This window comes from Ursus maritimus, unplaced genomic scaffold (assembly GCF_017311325.1).
Source record: "Ursus maritimus isolate PB19 unplaced genomic scaffold, ASM1731132v1 scaffold_14, whole genome shotgun sequence".
In the NCBI taxonomy this organism is placed as follows: Eukaryota; Metazoa; Chordata; class Mammalia; order Carnivora; family Ursidae; genus Ursus; species Ursus maritimus.
The window spans coordinates 38,910,988-38,933,815 of NW_024423786.1; the positions used below are offsets into that span (position 1 = coordinate 38,910,988).

At 61.5% G+C, this 22,828-nt stretch overlaps 1 protein-coding gene across 2 annotated transcripts in view; it reads right to left on the reverse strand.

Moving 5' to 3' along the window:
• Positions 1 to 22,395, reverse strand: part of SEMA3F (semaphorin 3F) — a 28,577-nt gene extending 6,182 nt beyond the window's left edge. Inside the window, exons 1-8 of one of the 2 annotated variants that reach the window (XM_040628781.1) lie at positions 22,376 to 22,395; positions 18,274 to 18,436; positions 4,293 to 4,453; positions 4,142 to 4,204; positions 3,905 to 4,024; positions 3,141 to 3,233; positions 1,478 to 1,571; positions 76 to 195 (exon numbers count right to left, since the gene is read on the reverse strand). In XM_040628781.1, the coding sequence (XP_040484715.1) occupies positions 76 to 195; positions 1,478 to 1,571; positions 3,141 to 3,233; positions 3,905 to 4,024; positions 4,142 to 4,204; positions 4,293 to 4,453; positions 18,274 to 18,388 (766 nt within the window). In that variant the 5' untranslated portion in view covers positions 18,389 to 18,436; positions 22,376 to 22,395. The remainder of the gene's footprint in view (positions 1 to 75; positions 196 to 1,477; positions 1,572 to 3,140; positions 3,234 to 3,904; positions 4,025 to 4,141; positions 4,205 to 4,292; positions 4,454 to 18,273; positions 18,437 to 22,375) is intronic. The other variant, XM_040628782.1, reaches the window with a different exon arrangement.
• Positions 22,396 to 22,828: the final 433 nt, after the last annotated feature.

Genomic DNA, 22,828 nt, shown 5'->3' on the forward strand with positions numbered 1-22,828 from the left:
CCCCCCCAGTGCCTCTTGAGGCTCTAGCCGCGTGGCAGAGGTGCCGCCCAGCCGGGGCCTCAGGGCCGCCCTCACCGTTCAGCCACCGGGAGTTGTACTGGTCCGTGCGCATGGCCGTCTGCTTTCCCAGCGTGCGGAAGATGGCTGCGTCGGTGCCCATGAAGTCGATGTACACCCCGGCGTAGAGCTCCTCGTCTGCGGGCGGGCAGGCGGGTCAGCCAGGGCGGGGTCCTGTCTCCCCGCTCCGACTCCCCAGGGCACGACTGTCTCACCAGCGGGGTGCTGGCAGAGGCTGAAGGACTGCCTCTGGGAGGGTTGGGATTAGCAGCCATTAGCTCTGGTTAGTAGCAGAGCCAACTTCTGTGGTAGAAATACTCCCACCGTGGCTGACGTTGCGCTACTAACGGGAGTCACTGCAGGTGGAGCTGAGAGAGCTGCCCACACCATCATATCGTCTTTCTACCCCACAAGTACAACACATGTAAATAACCTCAAGAACAAAGATAATAATAAAATGTAGTAAAATAATTAGGAAGTAATGAGTTTTGAGTATTTTTATCTGTTTCGAAAGTAATTTATTTGGAAATTATATAACTTAGTGTTTAATAACAGCTGGCTCACAAAATACCTGAAAATCTGCCGAAGATTTAGCAACCGTGCCGGCTCTAGCGTACCACTCCGTGTCTTCCTTCTAGACGCGCCCAGGACAGGCCCTGCCTTCCCCCATGAGACTCCCTGGTCGGGGAGCCAGCATCAGGCTAGGACCTTTTCACTCACCAAGAAGGGGAGGATAATGTCCACCCCCTGCCCTGAGGCCTTTCCCAGGCTTGGAGGGGGCACAGTGTCCAGCAGTTAATCTGAGAGGCAGACTGGGTTGGGCAGCCAGCAAACAGTCAGAGAACAGGGCCCAGGGTCGTGGTGGGCTCGCCCAACCTGGGAGTAGGGGCAGCAGCTGCTCCTGAGGCCCCAGGCAGGACTCCCCCTCAGAGAACATTCCCCCAACTCTCCTAGACACCTGGCCAGACCAGAAACCAACCCTGACCCCCTAGTTGGTGAGAGGGCCAGGACTCCCCATCTGCGCTTCCTCGTGGGCCTCTCCCAGCCTCCCAGACACATCAAGAACAGGTATGGAACCACGCCCCTTCCACCGTTCCCAGTACAGACGCAGCTCGTCTCTCTCTTCAGGCAGCCTGGGGCTGGCCTTTGCATGGACCCCATTTCAGGGTAGGATCTGGCCCCCTTAGCACCCCCATCTGAGGGGCTGGAGAGACCCTCACACCACTAGTCTCTGCCCCTCAGCCCTCACTGGGGTCTGGTCCTTACCCTTCCCCCCGTTGGGTGGGGCCCCGTGGGAGGGTTCAGGGATGGCATGGTCACGATCTCTGCCCTGGGGAAAATGTTGATGCCATGCCCCCTATTCCGGAGGCAGAGGCCACACACTTGGGCTATAGAACCAGGATGGGGTAGAGGCACTCACTGATAAGGGCTGAGGCTGTGTCCAGCTTGGGGTCGTACGGACACTTGCCCTTCCCTGACTCGAGTCTCTCCGGCTCCAGGTAGAAGATGTAATCCTGCAGGGCAGAGGCGAGCTCAGCATCGTCCAAGCTGGTCCCACAGCCAGGAAGGGGAAGGGTCATCAAGCCCCCAGGGTGAGAGCAAGTCCCCTGGAGATAGCCTGAAGCCACATCCCTTCACTCCCCAGATATCCTTGGGTTTTAACTCTGTCCAGCCAGGTATCCCAGGGCAGGGCCACCATGCACATTCCACGGGAGGTGATTCCTGGTCCCAGATACCAGATAAGACCTGAGAATCAGAGGCTGAAGTCCCTCCATGCCAACTGGTTCAGGGAGACTCTGGTCAGGGTCCCTTGGGCCACAGAGGCACAACTCTTTGAGCTTCTGGCCGCCTGTCCTGGGCCAAGATGGGGCTGCCAACCTGACCAGGGCAGGAGGTACTGGCCAAGGGCCTGCGGCCCTGACCTTTGTTGCCAGGTCCCACCAGGCCAGAGGGCCCCAAGGGTACTGTGTCCCCAGGCTTAATGTCCTACCTGTGGATCTCAGGATGGACTAATAGGCCATGGCCTTTCTCCTGCCCCTCAGCAGAGCCCCCAGTTCCCCATGTCTCCCCAATGAGTCAGGAATTGAGAGGTCCAGCCCGGACCACAGGGATTCACAAAGCCCTCCATGCCTCCCAGCCCAGCCCTGAAGATGCTAGTAGAATGGTTGATGAAGGCACTGGGACCAGGATGAGCTCATGGGGAGAAGGGAGGGAAAGGAGAGAGGCACAGAGGCACGAAGGAGGTGGCGGCAGGTGGCAGGGATGGTGATGGGAAGGCGTCCACAGGCCCACTTCCAGTTACACTCTGCACACGTGACTTTCTGCACACACGGGGCTGCACACACAGCTTGGCACACAGCACTGTCAGCACATGGAACCCGCCGTTCACACCCTGGGCACACATGCAGTCTGAGCCGTCCCACGTTTCAGCGCTCCCTTTCACAGACACACATGCTCATGTGACCACTTGCTCTCCCATTCACCGGCAGCCCCTCGTCCCCTGCCCGCCCCTGCCCAGCCCCAGCCCCACCCCCCGGCGCCCCCAGCCCAGTCCCGGGTCATGACTAGGGGGCAGACGGCTCTGCCCCTTCGGCCCCAGGGAAGCAGAGTCCCAAGCATGTGAGTGTGCAGGACACCTGTGCGTGCCCATGACCATGGAGGCCTGGACAGGTGAGAGTAATATGTCAGGCCGCATACACGTGCCGCGTTCGGACTCTGGATGCTGACTAAGGTGTGCATTGGAGAGCACAACATGTGCCCACGTGTATATTGGCATAGACTCGTGCATGTCTACACACGTGTTCTGAGCGCTGAGGCTCCGCTGTCCCTAGGCTGTCTTTGCACCTGGTGGCTTCATGATCTCTCCTACAGGGACTCACTGAGGCTGACATGAAGCCATCTGGGAATGCCTTCGGAGCCTGAGGGCACTGCGGGGGAAGGAGCAGCCTACGGGGCCCAGAGCCGAGGGAAGACCCTCGGGAGGCTCGCGTGGGGTGCGGGTTCTTGGCTGGCAGGCCAGGCCCGGGGGAAGTTCGGTTCAGAGGCAGTGCTGCCTGGCAAGGGCCTGGAGGGCTGAGTCCCACCTGGCGTGGGGCTGTGGGCGTCGGGCGGAGGGTACCATCCGTGGCTCGGCTGCCTCGGCCTTTGACCACCTGCATCTGGGTCCAGGGCGTGGCCTGAGAAGACGAGGAACAGGGGTTAGAGCCGGGGGTGGCAGGGGCTGGGGGAGCGGGCTTGGGCTGCCACCCTCTCACACCACACACGCCAGGAGCACACGTGAGCACCCGGGCCCCCAGAGCACACATACGCGCCCGTGCGTGCACACATACACACGGCTTGGCACACACCCACACACACGTGTCCCTAAGTCCACTCACTCTCACACGTGTCCTACAAGGTCACACCAGCTCACGGACACGCCCACATGGAAATGAGAAAGGGCAGAAGCGGGCAGGGTGGGACAGAACCGGGGGAGGGCCAGCTCTCCCCCAGGCCGTGGGGCAGAAGCGGACCCAGGTGTCCAGCCTCCTGTCGCTGAGGCCCCTGCCAGGCCCTCTGGCTTGGCGGCAGGGGCACGGTCCACAGGCACGGCCGGAGCGAGCGCTTACTACGGGCCGGGCACAAGGCTAAGAGCTTTGGGAGCCGCAGCTCACTGCTGCCCCCTCACAGTGACCTGTGAGAGAGGCAGCTGTCAGCCCATCTTCAGGTGAGGGAGTGAAAGGAGTCACTCACCCAAGGTCACGGGGCTGGGAAGTGGCAGGGCTGGGGCTCAAGCTCATCCACCCCTCAGAGCCCTGGCATGTGGCTACTAATGGGGCAGCACGGGGCCACGGCGGGCACGGCTTACCTGCGCACGGCGGCCGCGGTTTATGTAGGTGCACATGGGGTTGTAGGCGCCGGTCCCACACACGTACAGGTGTGTTCGGTTCCAGGGCTGGATGAGCCTGACGAAGTTCCCGCACTCACCCTGGGGCCAGAGGGAAAGCCAAGGACGTGCCCAGGTGCCTGCCTGGCCCCACTGCCTCCCTGAGGTCACCTGCCCGCACGCCGCCCCCATCCCACCTGGAGACCCCACCGCACTCACATTGCCGTCCTTGCCTGAGAGCACGCACTCCTCGATGCGCTGTGGGGAGGCTGCCCAGTGGATCTGCCGGAGATGGCGGTCAGAGGGCGCAGCCTGCTAGAGGGCCCCGCGCCCCTCATCCCTCCGACCCCACACCTGGGCTGGCCCTTACAATGAGGGGCTCACGGTTGATGTCATGCAGGTCCAGGGACAGCACGTAGTCCTTGCTGCCCACGTACATGCGGTCATGGTCCTCGTCTTTGAGCAGGATCCGGTAGTCGGTTGTGTTGAGCAGGAAGTTGAAGAAGTGGGCAGTGCCTGTGGCCTTAAGCTCTGTGGGCGGAGGGCAGGGCAGCAGTTAGGATCCTTGGAGACCATCCAGACATGCCCCCTTTGACAGAAGGGGGACCTCCACCACACGATCATCTTAAGCCCCCAGCTTCCACCACCACCCCCGCCCCCCGCCCGGGGCCTACTTAGCTCCCCCTCTATAGTCCCTGAGATGCTGGGAGGAGAACGAGGGCCAGGTGGGCAGGCCGGGGAAGGGACCACACCCAAAGCTAAAGCTCTGATTCAGCAGCAGCCCAGCCAGTCTCTGGGTCCCAGTGGAAGGGCAGTGGGTGCAGGCCAGGGCACGTGATGGCATCAAAGAGTCTTTGCTCTGGTGGGGGTTAATGCTCCCACGCTCAGGGTGGGGCCTGCTTCCCACAGGGGCCTAAAAGGGTTAATGAGCGGGAGGGTGGGGGGCAGGTGCAGCCAGGACAGCCCGCAGACGCTGGCACAGAGCCGGGATGCCCTGTCCTCACCCCAGCTGCCCACCAGACAGGGCAAAGCTGGCACACAGCATGGTCCCCACCTCGTCTGAAGCTGGTTAGCCAGGACACTGGACAGCCCTGCTGGAGGGATATGGTCCCACAGACCTCGGGCTTCCCCCCAGATCTCACTGGGGTGCTAAAGGTGGAAAGCTCAGGCCACTTTGAACCAGTCAGGAACAGTCTTTCCCAGGAAAGAAGCCCTCCCCCTAGTGCTACAGTGTCCCAAGGCTGGGGGGCAGGGTCTGGTGGAGTCCTTAGTTTCCCTTCTTCATGAGTCTGGTGGCCGTGGCCCTCCCACCCCCAGATTGCTGGGGGAAAGTCTTCCTTCCTGGGGATGAAGGACAGGAAGGAACTTGGCCAGTGACCCAATGACAAACACGGGACTCCAGAAAACTTGGGAACTTTCCTCTGGGAGGGGGGAGAGCCAAGGGGTCTACCTGGCAAGCCCCTCCTCCGCCCACCCCCAGCTACTTTAGCTCAGCAGGAGAGGGAAGACTGTACCGAAGGTGCTGAATGTTCACCAGCACGGGAGGCTGGGGATGGTGGCGCACGGAAGAGCACACACGTGTATGCACACGGCCCAGGCCTGCACATGTGCGCACACGGCTGGCGTTAGATGAGGCACTCAAGGAGGCCATCATACATATTCCATCCCCACCCCCCCCTGCCCCAGCCCGTAGCTGGGAACCCATTTCCCAGGTGGGGCAGTCGGGAGGGAGGCCTGGAGAGGGAGGACAGCTGGGATCGCATGCCCTAGATGCTGCCTGAAGGTAGGACCAGCAGGTGGCCCCATCCCATCAGTCAAGTCAAGGTCGACCTTGACTCAGGCAGCTGTCTCTGACCGGCCTGGCTGACCCTGACCCCGGCTGCGTGCTAGGGACCTTGGAGCAGAGCTGGAGGGGCTGTGCCTGAGAGCAGCTTCGGATGGGAGTTTCAGGATGTGCTAAGATGGGTGTGGGAGGTGGGCTGGGAGCCAGGAGACTCCCACGGTAGACCCAGAGCCTACATCTGAGGGGCTGGGGGGCAAGCAAAGGCCTTGCCCTGCCTAGCCCTATGTGGCAACAAGAGAATACAGGTGATGACCTTGGCCAACCGCTGGGACGCAGGGACGCCAAGGGATCAAAGGGCCAATCCCTGCCTGGCTACGGCTTCGCCCGCCTGTCCGGCGGTGCCTCTGAAGTCCTGGGCAGGGCAGCCTGGGCACCTGTCCTGCACCTGTTGTTGGGCCACTTGGAGTCCCCTGCCTGGCCACCCAGCCATAGTGACAACAGGAAAGTAAACACTCCCCCACCCCCAGGGCCAGGAAGCAGCCAGAGAGGAAGTGGGTTTGCCAGCGGAGCCCCCCCCGGCTGGGACAGCCCGCCAGGGGTTATTTATACCCTGGCTGGGGGGATGGCCTTGGGTTGTACCCTTACCCGTCCTACTGGATTAGGAGGCATTTGGGGGGCAATGGAGGGGAGGGAGGCAGAAGCTCAAGTGGGTACCTTCTGACATAGGCACCTGGGGTAGGGGAAAGCCCCAAACATCTAGCCCCAGGGACATAAGCAGTCATAATCCCTACCCTCCATCCCTGCCCAGCATTGGGCCTCTGTACTCTGGACCCTCCCCCTCTGCGGGAACCAGTGCCCAAGCAAGTCCAAGTGCCCCTCGAGCTCAGAGCCCCAGCACTCCAGGCTCCCCCTTTGTGGGAAAGGCAGGGGAGAGGCATTCAGCAGACCAACGTGAGGAGCAGGAGACTAGCCTTGAGCGGGCAGCCTACCTCCTAACCCTGCACTCCCTGCTCCCTACCCCCTGGGTAGAAGTGGGCATGGAGGGAGTCTCCCACTTACTCATCAAGCACTTATTCTGTGCAAAACCTTGAGCTCACAACATCCAATTCACAGATGAAGACGTCAAGGCACAGAGAAGGGAAGGAATGGGCCCAAGAGCATAGGGGCAGGATTTCCATCCAGGTCCGTGGCCTTTGGGGCTGAAGGAGAGGCAGGCCCAGGCAAAGCCAGTCCTGGTGGTGGGGACTGCCTACTGGGAGGGCGATGGCCTGAAGGTGACTCCCCCTCCATCGACAGGGCACATGACTCAGGACCCTCGGGACCGCTCCCAGTGGCCATGGGATATGGCGTCAGTGGCTCTGTTGTCACAGGACATGATGCTTTGGTCACTGTGGAAACTTTGAGGGGGAGTCCCCATGAGGCCTTGTGGGGTGGGAAAGGGGTGGGATCGGGGGTCAGGAGTCTTTGGCTCTGGCGAGGGCTTCATGACCCCAATCAGAGCACTCGGTCCTCATTTTCCTACCTAGACCATCTCCTGAGCCCCCCTAGTACTGACATTCAGTGTGATCCTCGAGGGTGAAGGTCCTGCTCTGGACTCAGCGGAGTTCTCCTTGGGACCTCCCCCACCCTCCTTCATGGGCTGTCTCTACCTTGGTGGAGAGAGGGGAATGGATGGGGTTCCAAGTTCTTTCCCTGTGCAAGCTGGCTCCCAGATGTCACCATCGCTGGGAGGACGTCCGCCCTCAGTCCCATCCCCACTCTACAACTTCCTAGTGCTGGGGGACAGAGCAGAGAGGGTAATGGGGCAGGAAGGGGCTTCCTGTTGACTCAGCCCAACCCTCCCCTAACTCCAGCCTATCTCTACGCCACCCCCAACTCACAAGAGCAGAGCTAAACCCTGAATCATCACCCAAACCCAGCTTACCGAAAGGAAAACTGAGGTGGAGAAGGATGGCTTTGCCAGGGTCCCAGAGTGAACTGGGTGTAGGGCCCTGGACTTAGCAACCCACGGCTGGAGTGCTCCTCTCGCTCATGCCAAATTGTAGGAAAGAATTAAAACAAGGGGCCCCATGACAGCCCTGTACCCCAACTCCAGACAGGAAGATTAGAGGCCCAGGGAAGAGTGGTACTCACCTCAAGTCACAGAGTGAGGAGTGAAACTGGGATCCTTTCCCCCCCTCACCACCCTGCCATAGGGCAAAGGAGCCGAGGCCTTCATTCCCCCAGGAAACCTGGGTCAGGGCAGGAAGCGGTCAAGTAGTCCTGGGTTTCCTGCTCTCACACCGGCACTGTCAGCAGGGCTCAATGCTCCTGGCCCCCAGCCCCCGAAGGAGCAGAGACTTGGGCCAAGTGGGCATCCGTGTGTGGGGGCGGGGGGGTTGACATGGGCCCATCCTGGCCTCTGCTCCACATGTCCCAGGCCCAGCTCTGACAGCAGGAGTGTCACCCCTCTCCCATCTCCATGGCAGTACCGAGGGTGGAGGGGCTGGGGCACAGTCAAAGGTTCTGTGGATATCGGAACTCAAGTCTGGATAAGCTTTGACCTTGGGAGAGAGGATGGTGTGCCTGGATAATGCCTCCTGGAAAGGGCTCCCCACCCCCATACCCTCACCCAGGCTGGGCACACGTTGGGTGGGGCGGTATCCGGGAAGGCTTTTCCCGTCATCGGGAAGGAAGAGCCTTTTCTGGCATCAGACACCTCATTTCCGCAGCCGTTCCCAGCCTCTAGAACTTCCCCATGGCCATTAGACACTCAGGGTCCCGGCCCAGAATGGCCTGGCAAAGGTCCAGAGGCAGGAGCGTTGACAGTGCCTCGGGGTTTGCTCTTGGGGGTCTCTGTTTCCCCCCTCGGGGAAGCAGCCAGTGCCTTCCTTTAAAGGAGGTAGTGGGTGTGGACAGCCCTGAGGAGGTGTGTCCGCAGCCCTCACCCCAGACCCCAAGTGGGCGGCCCTGACCCCTGCTGTCGACCCCTGCTGCCCGTCTCTAGGACACGGGCTCTGTGGCCAGTGAGGCAGGGGCTGCTGTCAAAAGGGGGTCTTGGAGCGGAGGTGGGCACCCCGCCCCCTTGGTTACAGCCCCACAAAGCAGCAGGTCCTGACTGACAGTGTCACCTCCTCTGGCTGGGCTTGGGTACTGGGGGGTGATAGACGGGTCCCTACAGCCCAGGCCTGACCTCTGACCTCACGTAGGCTAGCGCAGCCCTAATCCCTGAGCTGAAGAGAAACGAGGTTGGGGGTGAGAGGTGGGGGTGCTGGCCAGGGTCTCTGTCAGTGCTCTATCCTCCTGCCTTTCTGAGGAAGGAAACTGAGGTGGACAAGGAGAGGGCAGCAGCGGGAGTGGCCGGGCCTAGACAGTCCCTGCTGGACTCCACCATGGACTCTGGGGGGGGCAGCCCCTTATCACTTCCCCAAAGCTGTGAGGGGCCCCAGAGGAAGGCCTGGGGGCTGGGCTGGCCCCCTGGCTCCTGGCCTAATCCTCTTTTAATGAGCGGCCAGCCGGAAGGCCTCAGCCCCTGGCCACAGCCTTACAGCCCTGGGAGCCCCAGCCAGGCCAAGCTGGGGGCAGGGCAGCCCCCGAAGCCTCTGCAGGCACCGTTCCCCCCATTCCGCTCAGCACACCCACCTCATTCGTACCCCAACGCAGAGACGCCAGCCCCAGGGCAACCCATGGCCCCGGCATCTGCAGGGTGGACCAGGGTGACATCTGTCCTGCGCTCCCAGGGACCCCCTTGGACATTAACCATTTGTTCAAGGCCGGGTCCCACATGGAGCCGGGCAGGGGGGCCGTCACTGCTGATGAGCGCTTGCTCTCCCATTCGTTTGCTATCCCAGAAATGTTCTGGATGGGAATCCCTAGAAACCAGCCCCAGAGTTTTGCCTGAGGCTTAAGCTGTCTCCTCCCTGGGGGGTAGGCTCCAGCTCCTCTGGCCCCCAAGTCCCTCAATATCCGTCCCCTCCAATCCCATCCCTGGGCCGGGCTTTCCAGATTTGGAGACCCAGAAGATCCCCAGGAGCCATCCACATTTGCCCCCCTTCCCCCCAGGCAGGTGAGCCAGGTCGGTGCCAACAAAACCAATTACAGCCGCTCTCACCCAATTAGCAACTAATTATGGCCTCGTAGTCCATTCAACATAATTAACATGTAAATGACTCCGCGTGTTTATATTCAATAACCGCTCTGATTGAATTTAATTTAAAAGTCTGAACTGGGGACCCAGTTACCGTATTCCACCATCTAGAGCAGCCACTTCCTGGGAATGTCGGCTCCTCCCGGGGACAGGAACATAAGGCCAGGGGGGAGGGCGGAGGGGCAGGTGCTGTGACACTGGCCCAGCCCAGGGTGAGGAGGGTAGGGATGGCTGCAGTCCCTACATCCCTGACGTGCTATCCCAGCGGTGTGGGAAAGCGGTGAAGTCTGAAGAGCCCCAACGGGACCCTCCAGTTGGGAAATCCTCTGGAGCTAGGGGCCCCTTCTTAAGGGCTACTGTAAACATCCCAGCTGTTCAGTAAACACCAAGCCAGAGCCGAGCTGGAGCCACCCAGCTGGGCTAAGCTCCACTATAGGCTTCCCGCCCCTTTTGAGGGCTGGTGGCCGGGGGCTGGGGGCTGGGGGCTGAGGCCTGGGGCCCGGGGGCCGGCAGGCTCAGCCATGCTGTTCCCACGCCCGTTCCGCCCCAGTGCCCGCCTGCTCCGCCCAGGAGAGGACAGGCTGGGGGCACAGCTCATCCTGACCCAGGAGAAGCCAGGAGGGAAGGGGCAGCAGAGTCACACCCTGGCACACGTGCCAGCCGGAAACACAAGGTTCTACAGCTCTCTCCCACAAGCATGTCCAATGACTTTCGACCACTTTGTCCCAGCAGGTAGAGGGCTCTCTGGCCCAGGTGCCTCCAGTGATCCCTGCCCACCCCCAGGGCTCCATGGTGCCTGCTCAGTCTAGGTCTGGGCCGGTGACTCAGGAGGCCGGGAGGTCCTACATGGACCCATCATGGCCCGCACAGCTGCCTATGAGGACACCTTCGGGCCTTCACCAGCCAGGCAAAGCTCAGAGCTCTAGCCCAGGTCGGAAAGCACACAGTGCAGGGGGAAAGCTTGTCTGGAGGGGCAGGGCAGCCCCTGGGCAGGGGGTGGGAGGCGATGGCCTGGGCCAGGTGAGCAGCTTGGGGTACATTCCTTGCCTGGAATGTACCCCAAGAAGGGTGAAGGGGGTGAGATGACAGTCGGCCCTGAGGGGAGGGTCACACTGATCCATTCATTTCTCAGGTGGGGAGAGTGGATCCTGCTTCCAGTTCCACAGGCCTAGGGGACCCACCCCGCCTCCCCGCCTCCCGCATTCCAGACCTAGCCCGGAAACCCCTCACTCCTTCCCCCACCACCTCCTCCTCCCCCTGACTGCAAAAGACAACAAACTCTCCATGGCTCATTTACTCCGATAAATCAACCAGACAGACAGGCCAGGATGGGACTGACAGGCTGGTGGGTGTCGAGACCCTCCCCCTGCCCTGCAGCCGGCCCCCAACTCTGCTGCCCTCCTTGGACGCCTGGGGTCCCTGCAGCCCTTCACATCGCCCACCCAGAGATTCCCAGGATATCCCAGACAGTCCTAGTCCCCTCCCCAACATTCAAATGGGGAAACTGAGGCATCGCACAGACAGATGTGTATTCAGGGTCAGCCTTGGCTGAGGTGGGAAGGCAGAGTTGGAAGGCCAAGCAAGACTCAGCCAGTCACCTGTCTAGGAAGGCAGCGAGTTCTCCACACAGGCCTGGTGTTGGGTCAGGAGGGTGTCCGGGTGCTGGCGGTAGCCCTGGGCAGAGGCCCCCTGGGGTGCCGCAGGAGCCCACAAGCCCCCCCCCCCCGAGTTCCAGCTGCTCTTCCACCAACTGCAGCGTCTAACCCCAGGGCCCTCCGTGCCGGCCGGCCAGCAAGCACGCAGGCAGTAGTGGACTCTGCCCGGGGAGGGAAATGAGAGCATCAGCACCAAGCCCTAAGTGGAAGGAAACACAGCTCTTGGCTGGGCGCACGGACCTCAGAGGAAAGAGCATGTCCGGGTAGGACGCCAAGGAGGGGTCAGGGTGGGGATGGGAGGGGGTGGAGGCAAGGGGGGATGAGGGGGAGGAAGGAAGGAAGAGTGGGGGCAGGGGGCTCTGGAGCTGAGGCCTCATGCCCCAAAGGCTTCCGGATCCCTGGAGGGGCTGCTGCTTTGGGGCTGTTCCTGCTGGGCCAAGACCCAGCAGAGATGGAGCAGTGGCGGTCCGTGCCAGCAGCCCCCACGAGAATGCCCCAGGTCGGCCCAGCTGAGGCCTCCTGCCCCCCGCAGGACCCTAGGGCAGCAGCTACCACCCAGGCTGATTCTTCGCTGGGTTTCTTCGCTGGGTCAGGACCAATGGTCAGGGTCTGGAGCCTAGGAGGCCTCCACCCGCTCCCTGAGACTGCTCAGCAGCCTGGGGTATGCTGGGGGGCGGGGGTGGCTGCAGCCCTGCCAAGCTCAGGCACCCACGTGAGCCGAGCTTTGGATTGAGACCGGAGCCTTCTGGCATCCAGGCCTCTGGCAAAGGCCCTCTTGCTATTTCTAAGAAAAATGCAGCAGGAATCTTCTCTGCTTCTCCAAAGCTCCAAGGGTTCCCTTGAGACGAGGCTCAGATTCCCAGGACAGCACCAGGTCAGGCCGAGAAACCCTGTTCTCAGCCCAGTGGTACAGATGCCCAAGTGAGCAACCCAGGTCTGGTCGCCCCAGCACTGGCCGGGGGGCCGGGACAGCGCTCAGGGAGGGGTCGCTGCGGCAGCTCATGGGCCCCCAGCAGAGTGGGCAGCTGCCGCCAAGGCATCCCCTCCCCAGTGCGTCTGTCTCCCTGGATTTGCCCCACAGTAGGTCCTTGGTGCCTCTGAGGAGAGGAACAAAGAGCTTAAAAACCACAAGGAGCAAGTGTAAATGTTCCGTCCCAGCACCAAGAGCAAGACTCCATCCAGGATGCTGCCCTCTCCCCCGGTGTGACGCCATTCATGCCTCCCTGCTGCTCCTGCTCTTCCGTCCCACCGTCTCCCTTCCCTTGTTTAAGACGCAGCCTCCTCCAGGAAGCCTGGTGGGATGCCCACAGTGGGGGCATACTATCTCTACCTGACCCTGCTCCCGGCACGGGGTTCAGGGTACCTCCAGCAGGCCTTCCCAAACACGGTCACCTTCACCAAAGGTTAGAAATCTAGAGGGAGGGGTGAGGCAGTGCGGGATTCCTTGGACCTCCCCCAGGACCCGCCCTTGCCCCTCTGCCACCGTCGGGGTGGCTCCTAGTTCCTGAGCCTTCCTTCCCCGGGGCTGGAACTGCAGTTAGTCCTCCCACAGCACAGTGAGGTCGGCCCCGTGTTTATACCCATTTTACAGACAATGCAGAAGGGACACAGAGAGGTTCACTGCTTAAGATTTACCTGTGGCGGGGATGCCAGCAAGATGGCCTGAGCCCTCAGGATGTCGTTCCTACTGGGCCACTGCTGTCCCCACCTTACACGGGGGAACCGGGTCCTAGAGAGTCTACTGCCTGAGCTCACACGGCTCGCAAGGGCAGAATGGAGGTTTGCCTGCCTTCGGGGACAGCCCTTTCGAACACCACCCCCACCACCTTTGCATTCTCCCGAATTTCAGTCCTGGGGGAGGAGCAGGAGGTCTCCCAGGGATCAGGGGCCAAGGACCCACCACTCTGAAGACAGCCTCTGGGCCCCCACCACCTCTGGAGGGGTCACAGGGCTGGAGGTGCACACAGGCAGGTGCAGACAGCCAGGAGCCCACTGAGGCCGCTGCCCCCCAAGCCACAGGGTGAAAGATACCTTTATGGGCCAGGATGAGATTTTTATCTTGGCGGTTTCTCTTTAAATTCTTTACGATTACGAAGCAGCGGGGGCTGCCAAGGAACATGATTTACTCCTTGAGCACGCACCAGCTCCTCGCTCAGTGCCAAGGGAAGCTGGAGCCAGGGAGGGAGGGGCAGGCATCATGCCAGGGAACCAGAGACAAGGCCTGCGCTGCCGAGGCCCAGCTAGTGGCAGGCCCGTCTGAGGCTCGGCTGGACCGGGAGGGACCACGGCGGAAGGCCCCCAGCCCCGACCTGGCTGACTCGGGCTGGGCCTCAGGCAGGTTCTCGGCAAGAACAGGGCCTGCTCCACTCCGAGTGCCGACTGTTGGCCAGCTGAGGGGGCAGCCAGCCTCCAGGACCTCCCAACTCCCGAAGTGGCCACTTCCAAGTCCCTTCTCAGGAGTAAGGCAGTTCCCATTTCCTGGAAAACTGAGATCCCAAATGCAGGACTCTGGGCTCAAGATCATGCTTTGCGTCTTCCTACCTTCTTCCTCCTGGCTCATCTGGAATACCGGCCCCTCCCCAGTTTGCTAGCTCCAAATCCCACTGTAGCTGTCAGAAACACCTCACCTAGACCCGCTCCCTGGGGCCACCTCTGGCCTCCAAGCTTCAGAGCCTCCCCGCAACCCTACCTCCTCCTCCTCCTCATTCTGACTCTCCTAGCTGGCCAGGGAGCCCCTGGGGGGGCAAGGGCGGGTCCTCACCCCACGCCCACCATGCAGTCAGGCCTGGGGGTGGAGCAATGCTCCATCAAAGCTAAAGGTACCTCCACCCCAAGCCGTATTCACCCACTCTCCATCCCCCTCGGGTGAAGTAAACGGGCCATGACCTCTTCTAACCTCCAATGTCTTTACTTCCTAACAAGGAGGCCTGGCCACTCTGGCTCTCTGATGCCACATGTGGCTGATGTAAGCGTGGCACTATCCTGGGCCATGAGCCCCAGAGGCTTGGAGGCTGGGCTGCGGTGGGCAGGCAGGCAGTGACCAGCACCCACCCACCCATTCGCCCTCCACCTGCAGAGTGTCCTTCCCCTCAGAGCAAGCCAGTTATGCCCGGACTTAAAGAAGATCCAAATCCCAGGGCCACTCCGGACACAGGAGCCCTTTCCTCTCCTGGACCCTGGCTTTCCTTGTCCAAAGGAGAGAGCTTCCTAGGGGACTCTGGTCAGTGCAAGACTGGGGTGATGGAGGGCCGGATTTATAGGAACAGGCAAACCCAAGTGCTGCTGCTTCCATAAGCAGAGGGCATGAGAAGCCTCCCCAGGGCCACCTCAGCCCTCTCCTTAGGAAATGAGGCTGGGAAGGCTAAGGCCAGCACTGCGGGATCCTGGAACCCTGTCCCGAGCTCACGGGAGAGAGCTGTGCCTGCTTCCCTCAACCCACCCTTCGCTCTCTCCGTCCTGGGACAGGCTCAGACATCAGGCAGAGGCAGGCTCCAGCTTCATCCTGCTCCTGAGTGACGGGAAGCCTCACAGGAAACCCAGGGAGAACCCCTCAGGCCTTGGAGAGAACACCCCGTGGTTAGCATCACGGATACCTACTGTTATTTCTGTTAACTTTCGTCCTTCCCGGCTCTTCCGCCCCATCTCCCTGCTCTTGCCTCAGTTTCCCCAGTAGCCCAGCCACCTCGTGTCATCACAGGACCTCTTTCCCCCACCAAACACCTCTTGGCCCCACGTCCTGGCCGAAGCCAGCCCAGGCTTATTGTGGAGGTGGCTTCCTGGGATAAAGTAAACATTCCCCACGCTGAACAAAGGACCTGGCAGGGCGCTCACACCTCCCTGCTGCAGGGGGAGGCGGTGCCCCCTGGCTTGGGTCACCTCAGGACGGGGAAGGGAGGGCTTTTTTATTGCCAGGCTTGGCCAGGGACTCTGGGGTTAAGGGAATTCCAGGCCAGGACGGGTGGAGGAGAGGGTCCTACTGCCCAGGCTCTCTGGTCCCAAGCATGAACTCTCAGGGAACACCTCACCTTTCCTGGAAATCCCCCCACTTGACCCCTCACTGCTGCCTGACTTTGGCTGTGCTGCTCGTGGAAGCTCAGGAGCTGGGCCACAGGAGCCCCCTCCACCCCGCCTCCCCCCGCTCTGACCTGGACTCTAACTGAACTCGGGGCCCCTGCTCCCTTACACCTTTTCAGCTCTAGGCCTGGCTGGGGTGCCCAGGCGGCTGCACAGGCAGCAAGCCCAAGCCTGGACCAGTTCCTGCCTTTGTTCCTTTAGCTGCCCTGGACAGCGTGGCCCTCACGCCAGCACCTCCAGCTTGCAGGGTCTGGCCCAACCAGGCCGGAATTAGCACCTCCCCGTCACAGAAGGACCCAGGGGAGGGGAGGGGAGGGGAGGGGAGGCCTAGGCTGAGTCCCCAGGGCCTGGGATGCCAGCTGCTACATCCAGGCAAGGCACAGACGGAGAAACTGAGGCAAAGAGCAAGAGTGACCACCAGTGCTTCTAAGAACAACCCTCTCTGTGTCTCTCACGCGTACCCGGGAGCGGAAGCCGCCACCCCTTTCCCAGTCCCTGGCCTGGCTGTGAAATCCCAGTTTCTATGGGTGTTGGTATCCATTCCCACGCCACAAGTGCTTGGTGAGGACATGCTCCTCACTGAGCCTTACTCTGTGTACATGACGAGTCCGGACCATCCAGCATGGGGGGCACCGTCAGTGCTGGGCTCCCAGGTGGTACTGACCAACTGGGTGTCCATTGCTTTTTCAGCCAGTCTGACTGTGAGCACCCCATCTTGGTCACTGCAGACTCCCGGGTACTCAGCATGGGGCCTGGAGCAGAGTAGGGACCCGAGCGTCTGCTGAATTAAGGGACATCGAAGCATACACCTGGGCCTCAGGATCAGTGGGGAACAGGAAAGGTCATTCAGAGCAGGGGAGCGTGTGCGCCTGAGGGCACGGAGGCCTGCGATGGGGTGGCCCCAGGCCTCCTACGGTCCCACCCCAGGCTGCCACAGCAGTCAGCACCACAGGACGGCTGCCAGCAAGCCGGGCTTTTAGTCACTGCGGGTGTCGGCTTCAGAGCTAATTGAGAAGGAATCGACCTGACTGATGTGGGCGTCAGCAAGGCCAGGACACCAGGGTTCTATTTCTGGCCTCGCCTCTGCCTCCTGCCTGACCTTGGCCCTCCTCTTGCCTGAGCCTCGGTTTCTCTCTCTGGAAAACAGGAACGAAAGTCGTTGGCCCTTCGTGTCTGGAGGTCTGAGAGGGTTTAAAAGGCACATACCGAGGACCTCCCTATGTCTTATCCCTCCTGCTTCCCCTCATGGGTCTCCAGGGTGAGGGCAAAAATAACACCCAGAGTGGATGTCTGGGTTCCAGAGTCCTAGGGGCGTGGAGACAAACCCCCATTCCCTTCCCCTGTTGGGGGAGGGGACGCTCTGCTCCCCCTGCTGTGCCGGCACCCTGGGCTGGGAAGGAGGTGAGAGGGGGGGCCAGGCCCCTTCAAGATTTATTAACCTGCTCTAAGGAAATCCCTTGGGGAAGGGTGGAATTATCAGCAGAATAAACTTCTCCCCTTCCCAGGCCTGGGGGCGAGGGGTGCTCTTACAACGAAACCCATCACACTTTCCCCCATTCCTCAGGCCCCACACTGGACTCCTTCCAGGCACATCGTCCGAAATTCACTCCCCACTCTCCCCAACAACTCACAGGGTGGGATGAGGACAGGGGAGGAGCTCTGGTGGGGACATGGGGACAAGGGGACATGGGAACATGGTGAGGTGGCAGCTGGACCTCAGCCAAACCTGAGGAAGGAAAAGTCAGCCCAGCCTTTCACCCCAATATGAGTGCCCGGAAATCTGGCCAGCCAGGGCTGAATCGGCCCCACCCAGGGCAGGCGGCTGGACAAAGTGACCTTGGGCCAGAGGAGAACTCAGCAGGGACCCCAGGTCCCCCAGGTCCCAGTACCCCCTTTCAGCGGGGGGTGGGTGTGTGGGGCGGGGGGACAGGCTTCCGATCATACACACCTTTGAGGAAGTGGCTAGTGAGTGAGCCATCTGGATGCCTGAGTGTGTGCCATGTGTATTCACCTGCCGGTGGGTGGGGCACAAAGGTGATGGAGCGGGGTGACCTGTCTTTCAGTCTCCAGACCCCAACCTGTCATTAAAGCCTTCCAGTGACTCCCAAAGCAAAGTGCTCATTGGGGAGCTCAGGAGCTCAGACGTGTCACATAGCACGTGCTGTCCCTGAACTTGCCCGGTGGCCCGCATTCGGCTCACAGCCCACAGCACCCTCCCTGCTCCCCGGGACCCCCTCCCACCTGAAGAGCCACCCCTCAGCAGAGCAGGACTTGCTCCCCCGGCTTCCTGCGGCCTCAGTTTCTGCCTGACTGTCTGACCCTCCACCTCAGGGACCACCCAGGGCAGGACCAGACACAGAACACTGGCGAGGGAGGGCTTCCACAAACATCAGTTTGGAAGGAGTGCCATCTCCCTCTCCCTAGTTATCTCTCACTCAGAGGAGGCGCTCTGCAGACCCGAGGCCACGCAGCCTGAGACCCTCACATTCTGCCTCGAGAAGGCGCCCAGATTCGGGAGACTTCCTGGAAATGTCCACGTGGCCCATTCTCTAGCCTTTCCCAGCAAGTTACCGACGTCCCTTTCCTCCCCACCCACACACGCAGGGCGACCCAGGTGGCTGCACGAAGTGTCTCTTTCTGCCTGTCGCCTCTGCAGCGGGCCGAGTGCTGTGGACAGAAGATGATGCTGGGGACCAGCTAGGAAGTCTCTTACCTTTGAATGAGAGCCGGACGCGGGGCGTGGCCGGGAGGAAGTGGTCCTGGGTGGGGGTGGCCGGCCAGGCCCCAGTCAGTAGGGAAGCCCAGAGGAGGAGACCAGCGACAGGCATTGTGGGAGGGGCCTAGGGCCCAGGAAGCTGGCTCGGCTGTCTGGACACCTGGGAAGGAGGAATCAATATCAGAAAATGTAAGGCAGATGGGGGAATCCTACCCTACCAACTCTCCTTGCCCACACCCTCAGCCTGGGACCATGAATGCCCCAGTGTGCAAACCCTATATACTTTCTTGTCCCTGCCTTTGTCTGGGAAGGTGTAGCCAATAGGCCTGAAGACCGAGCAACCAGGTGCAGCCTGGGGTCACTAGAGCTAATAGGGGCCACTGGAGATTCAAACAATGCCCCGCCCGCCAGCATCCTGAATTCCATTCACAGGGTCCTGCTCAAACAGGCCATCTTACAGTTTCCACCAGTTCCCAGCAGGCTCTCTCCCTTGTGCCCTTCCCCAGCCAAATGGGCTGCTCCTTCTCTCGGCCAGCTCCAGAAATGGGGGAAGAGAGGAATCCAGTCCTGCCTGCTACAGCCAATCCTCTCCTCCCAATGCAAGGAAGTCTGGACCTGATTATTGGGGTAGGGGGCATGGGAGCGAGTGGAGGGTAAGTGAGACACACATAGAGAGCCTAAAATGGAAGAGACAGCAGCCAGAAAAGGAGAGGCAAAGAATAGCAGGGTCTACTTTTACTGAAATCACAGCAGGAGGGATCCAGGTCAGATGTAGGGAAGGACTTCCTGCCAGGTAAAGTTCCAGCTCTGCCTCTAGAGGGCAAAGAAAGGGGAGCTAGGATATCCGGCAGGCCTAGGGCAGGGTCTGCGCCAACCTCAGTGTCCCCAGCAGAACCCCCAGCAGGTCCAAGTTTCGATACTATGTTTTTCAAATATTGTCTCCCCAGGCAGGCTGGCTGTTGGGTAAACGCAGCCCAGCACCAGTTGTCGGAACATATTGCTCCCTCCCGGCAAAAACCAGCGCCAATTCCCAACCCCCCCCCCACCCGGATCCACTGGGGGTGGGGGCACAGGGAATGACAACATGAGCCCCATCCCCCAGATCTGCCCTGTCTACTCCCCTTTCCCATGGGAGGCAGGACCCTGGGCCCATTTCTAGGACCCTGGAGTGGGGGTGAGAGGCACCCCGGCCTTCTAATCCCCTGCACTGGCTGACATATGTTGAGGCAAGGCCCAGGCTCCACATCTGTCAGGCTCCACTCAACAGACCCTGAGGCCCTCCCTAGACCCACCTCCCCCGAGCCCTTGCCTCTCCTGCCAGGGCACACCACTGGTGGCTCTTCAGACGGGAAGTGCGGCTTCAGGCCTCCTGGCCCATTCCCCAGGTGGTGCCCTCTGTGGGAAGACCCTCTCTCGTTCCTCCATAAGATCCCCCATCACAGATGCTCCCTCCTGGGGAGGCTGGCTGAGGGAGGGGAGAACCAGAACCAGCCCCTCCCCCAGGCTGCTGGGGCACCACGCTGGTGCTGACTGAATGGAAAGCTATGGTGGGAGGGGGCAGGCAGGAGAAAGGGCTGTGTGGCCACCATCACCCGCGGGTGTACCTGGGAGGCCCCCACTAACAGTTGTGGATATACACACGTCCACACTTGCATGCCCACACACGTCCTCACAAGCATATGTTTGCTCAAGAACTTGACCTGCTAGTGGGGTGGGGCTCAAGGAAGCTGGGGAACACTGTCCTGGTTTGGGGGGGCAAGATACAGTCTGGGTCCCTTGGAGACCTTTGATCCTATGTATCAGGGGGCTCAGGATGACTCACACCCGGCCCCATGACCTCATTTCCCCTGCATCCCTTTTCATGGTAACAAGGTCAGGGTCACTAAGGACAGCTTTAGAGTCCCCCAAGGTAGCCAGGAAGGTGGAGGGCTTTGCCCCACGGGGCCCCTACAGCGACCTCCCACAATGCTCTGGCCCTTTAAAGGAGTGAATGGGGGATGGTCAAGTCTGCTGGTGCCTCAGACCCAAGTCCAGGACCCTTCTTTGGCAAGCATGGGGGATGGAAAAGAGGAGAGAAGAGAGAGGGAAGAAGAGGAAGAGAGGGGCAGAGAGAGGGAAGGGGAGGACATTTCCACAGTCGCTTCCCTTCTGCCAGCCCCTAGACGCATTCCACTTAGCCCCAGCCCCAGAGAAGCCCCCAGTCAGACGAGCCAGGTGGGTGGACAGAGAAGGAACAGCCACCGCCACCTGGGAGCCCACCAGGAGGAGAGCAGAGAAAGAAGGAAAGAAGCCTGGCGGGAGGGAGCAAGGGAGGGAGGCAGGCGGGAGGGAGGAGGAGAGAGGGAGGAGAGAGGGAGGGACGGAGGAGAGACGTTCGAACAAAGAACCGAAGAGCTGGGGCTGGCAAGGGGTGCAGAGAAGGGGCGGCCAGACAAGGGGGTCCGGAGGCACCTGGGGGTAGGGCGGGGGGCTAGGTGGTCGAATCGTCCAGCCTGATCCAGACCTCCCAGGCTTGGGGGGGGGGGCGGTGAACAGCCTGCCTCAGAGAAGGGAGGTTAGCTCCTCTGTGCTAAGAACTGCCTGGATGGAAGGGAGACAGGAGCAGGGGCTGCGGGGGAACACGGAGATGAAATTATTAACAGCACCCCAGCCCTACGGTGCCCACCCCCACCCCCGCAGACCTGAGCTCCTTCCTGGCTCCTTGGCTTCCCCCTCCCCCAACACCCCATGGACCAGGAAGCAGAGTCACCCCACCACAGCTGGGATTGAAACCCCCCTTTCAAGATCAGGGGTTTCCCAGTCAAGGTCACCTGGGCTCAGTTTCGTCCTCCCCTTCAAGATCTGCCTACCAGAGCATGGGGGGCACTGAGGCTAGGCTGCTGGCCTTCTCTCCCCACACCCCCGCACTTCCGGGCCTGGCTCCTTCAGAACTGAGGGTCAGCAGCAGGGGTAGGCTTGCCCAGTGCCCTAGCCTTCCAGTACACCTTACCCCATGGGTCCAGGCACACTTCCCGTGCAGCCTCGGAAAAGGCCCCAGCTCCATCCAACCCCCTGGACTGGGATGAGCCTCCTAACCCCTGGATGCAGTTTCCCTATCTCTGCAACTAGGACGGAGGCTTCTGGGAGACAATCTGGGTGAATTCAGGAGGACAGGAACCCCCAACCTGGCCCAGCTCCAGGGTGGACACACCAGTGCCTTCAGGTCGCCCCCCTCCCCCCGTGGTTCATGGGATGGTGTTCTCAATGCACTTATCTCAAGAATTACAAGTTATTTAAGCAGCCAGGACCTCAGCCTTAGCTCTAGCTGACCCATTCTGCCAGGCCTGCCTCATTCCCCAGCCACCTTGACACTCTCTGGTCCCACCTGTTCTCAGTGAGCCCACCAAGCTCCTAGAGTCCCCTGCCCATTTCACCCCTGAGGCCTCAGCCTGCTCAAATGGGGGAATTAACAGTAGGCTCTCCCAGCTCACCTACACCCCACATACAGCCAGGCCCCTAAGCCAAGCAAGACTCCCTGCTAGAAAAGGAAACCCAGGCTGGCAGCTGGGGGTCAAGGGGCTAGCACAGAGTTGGGAAAAAAGCTTCAGGGCTCGAGGTCCTCCTGCCTTGCTTGATCTGGGGGACCCTCCACGTGGGGGCTGCCGGTATAGCGCTTCCCTTAGAGCAGACGATCTGGACCGGGACACTGAGGCAGGGCAGACGCACCTAAGGGGAAGAGCTCTGCCTGAGGCGTTAGTGGGAAAGAGCTGAGCCAGGAGAAGGGGCGTCCGTACTCCCGCTGCAGGAACGTGGAGGTGGGGGTGCATGCGAGCTCCCACCCACCCAGAATCTTATGAGAAAAAGTTGCTTTGCACACTGGTGACCCCTCAGGACACATATCCACACATCCCCACGTCGCACCGATGATAAGGGTCCGGGCAGCCTGGACAGGTACAGCGCCCACCCAAGTCCTACTGCCCCTGCGTCCCCGGGAAGCCCCCTGCCTCTCCGGGCCCCGCGCCCCGGACACTTCCGCAGAGTTGCAGTGCCGCGGGTCCCAGAGGGATCGCGGGGTGGCCCGGCCGCCTGCCCGCTCCCTCCCGGTTCCCGCCGCACTCACCTCCTCCGCGGCGGCGGGGCCTGGGCTCCCGGGCGGCGGGGGCGGCGGCGGCAGCGGCAGAGCGGCTCCCGGTTGGGCCGGCCGGCGCTAGCGGCCCCCCGGGGCCATGGCCCTGCCCGAGCCCTCTCGCCGCTGTGCCTGAGCCGGGGTCGACGCCGCGGCCCGGGTTTAACGGGTTCCGCGGGCTTCGGGAGCGTCAGCAGCCGAGGCCCCGGGCCCTAGCCCGGGCCATGGGAAGGCTCAGGGGCGCTCGGGGCCGCCTCCCCCCGGGTGGGCTGCGGGCGCCCCCTGGCCGGCGCGCCGAGGGCGCATTCCCCGGCGCGGGGCGCGGGCGACGGCGCGCGCTCGGCTTCGGGGCGCTGCGCTTGGCTCGGCCCGGTGGTGCTCGCCTGCTTGCTGGACTGGGGCCGGGCGGCCGCGCTGGGCTGCGCCGCTCCTCGCGGCGCGCCCTGG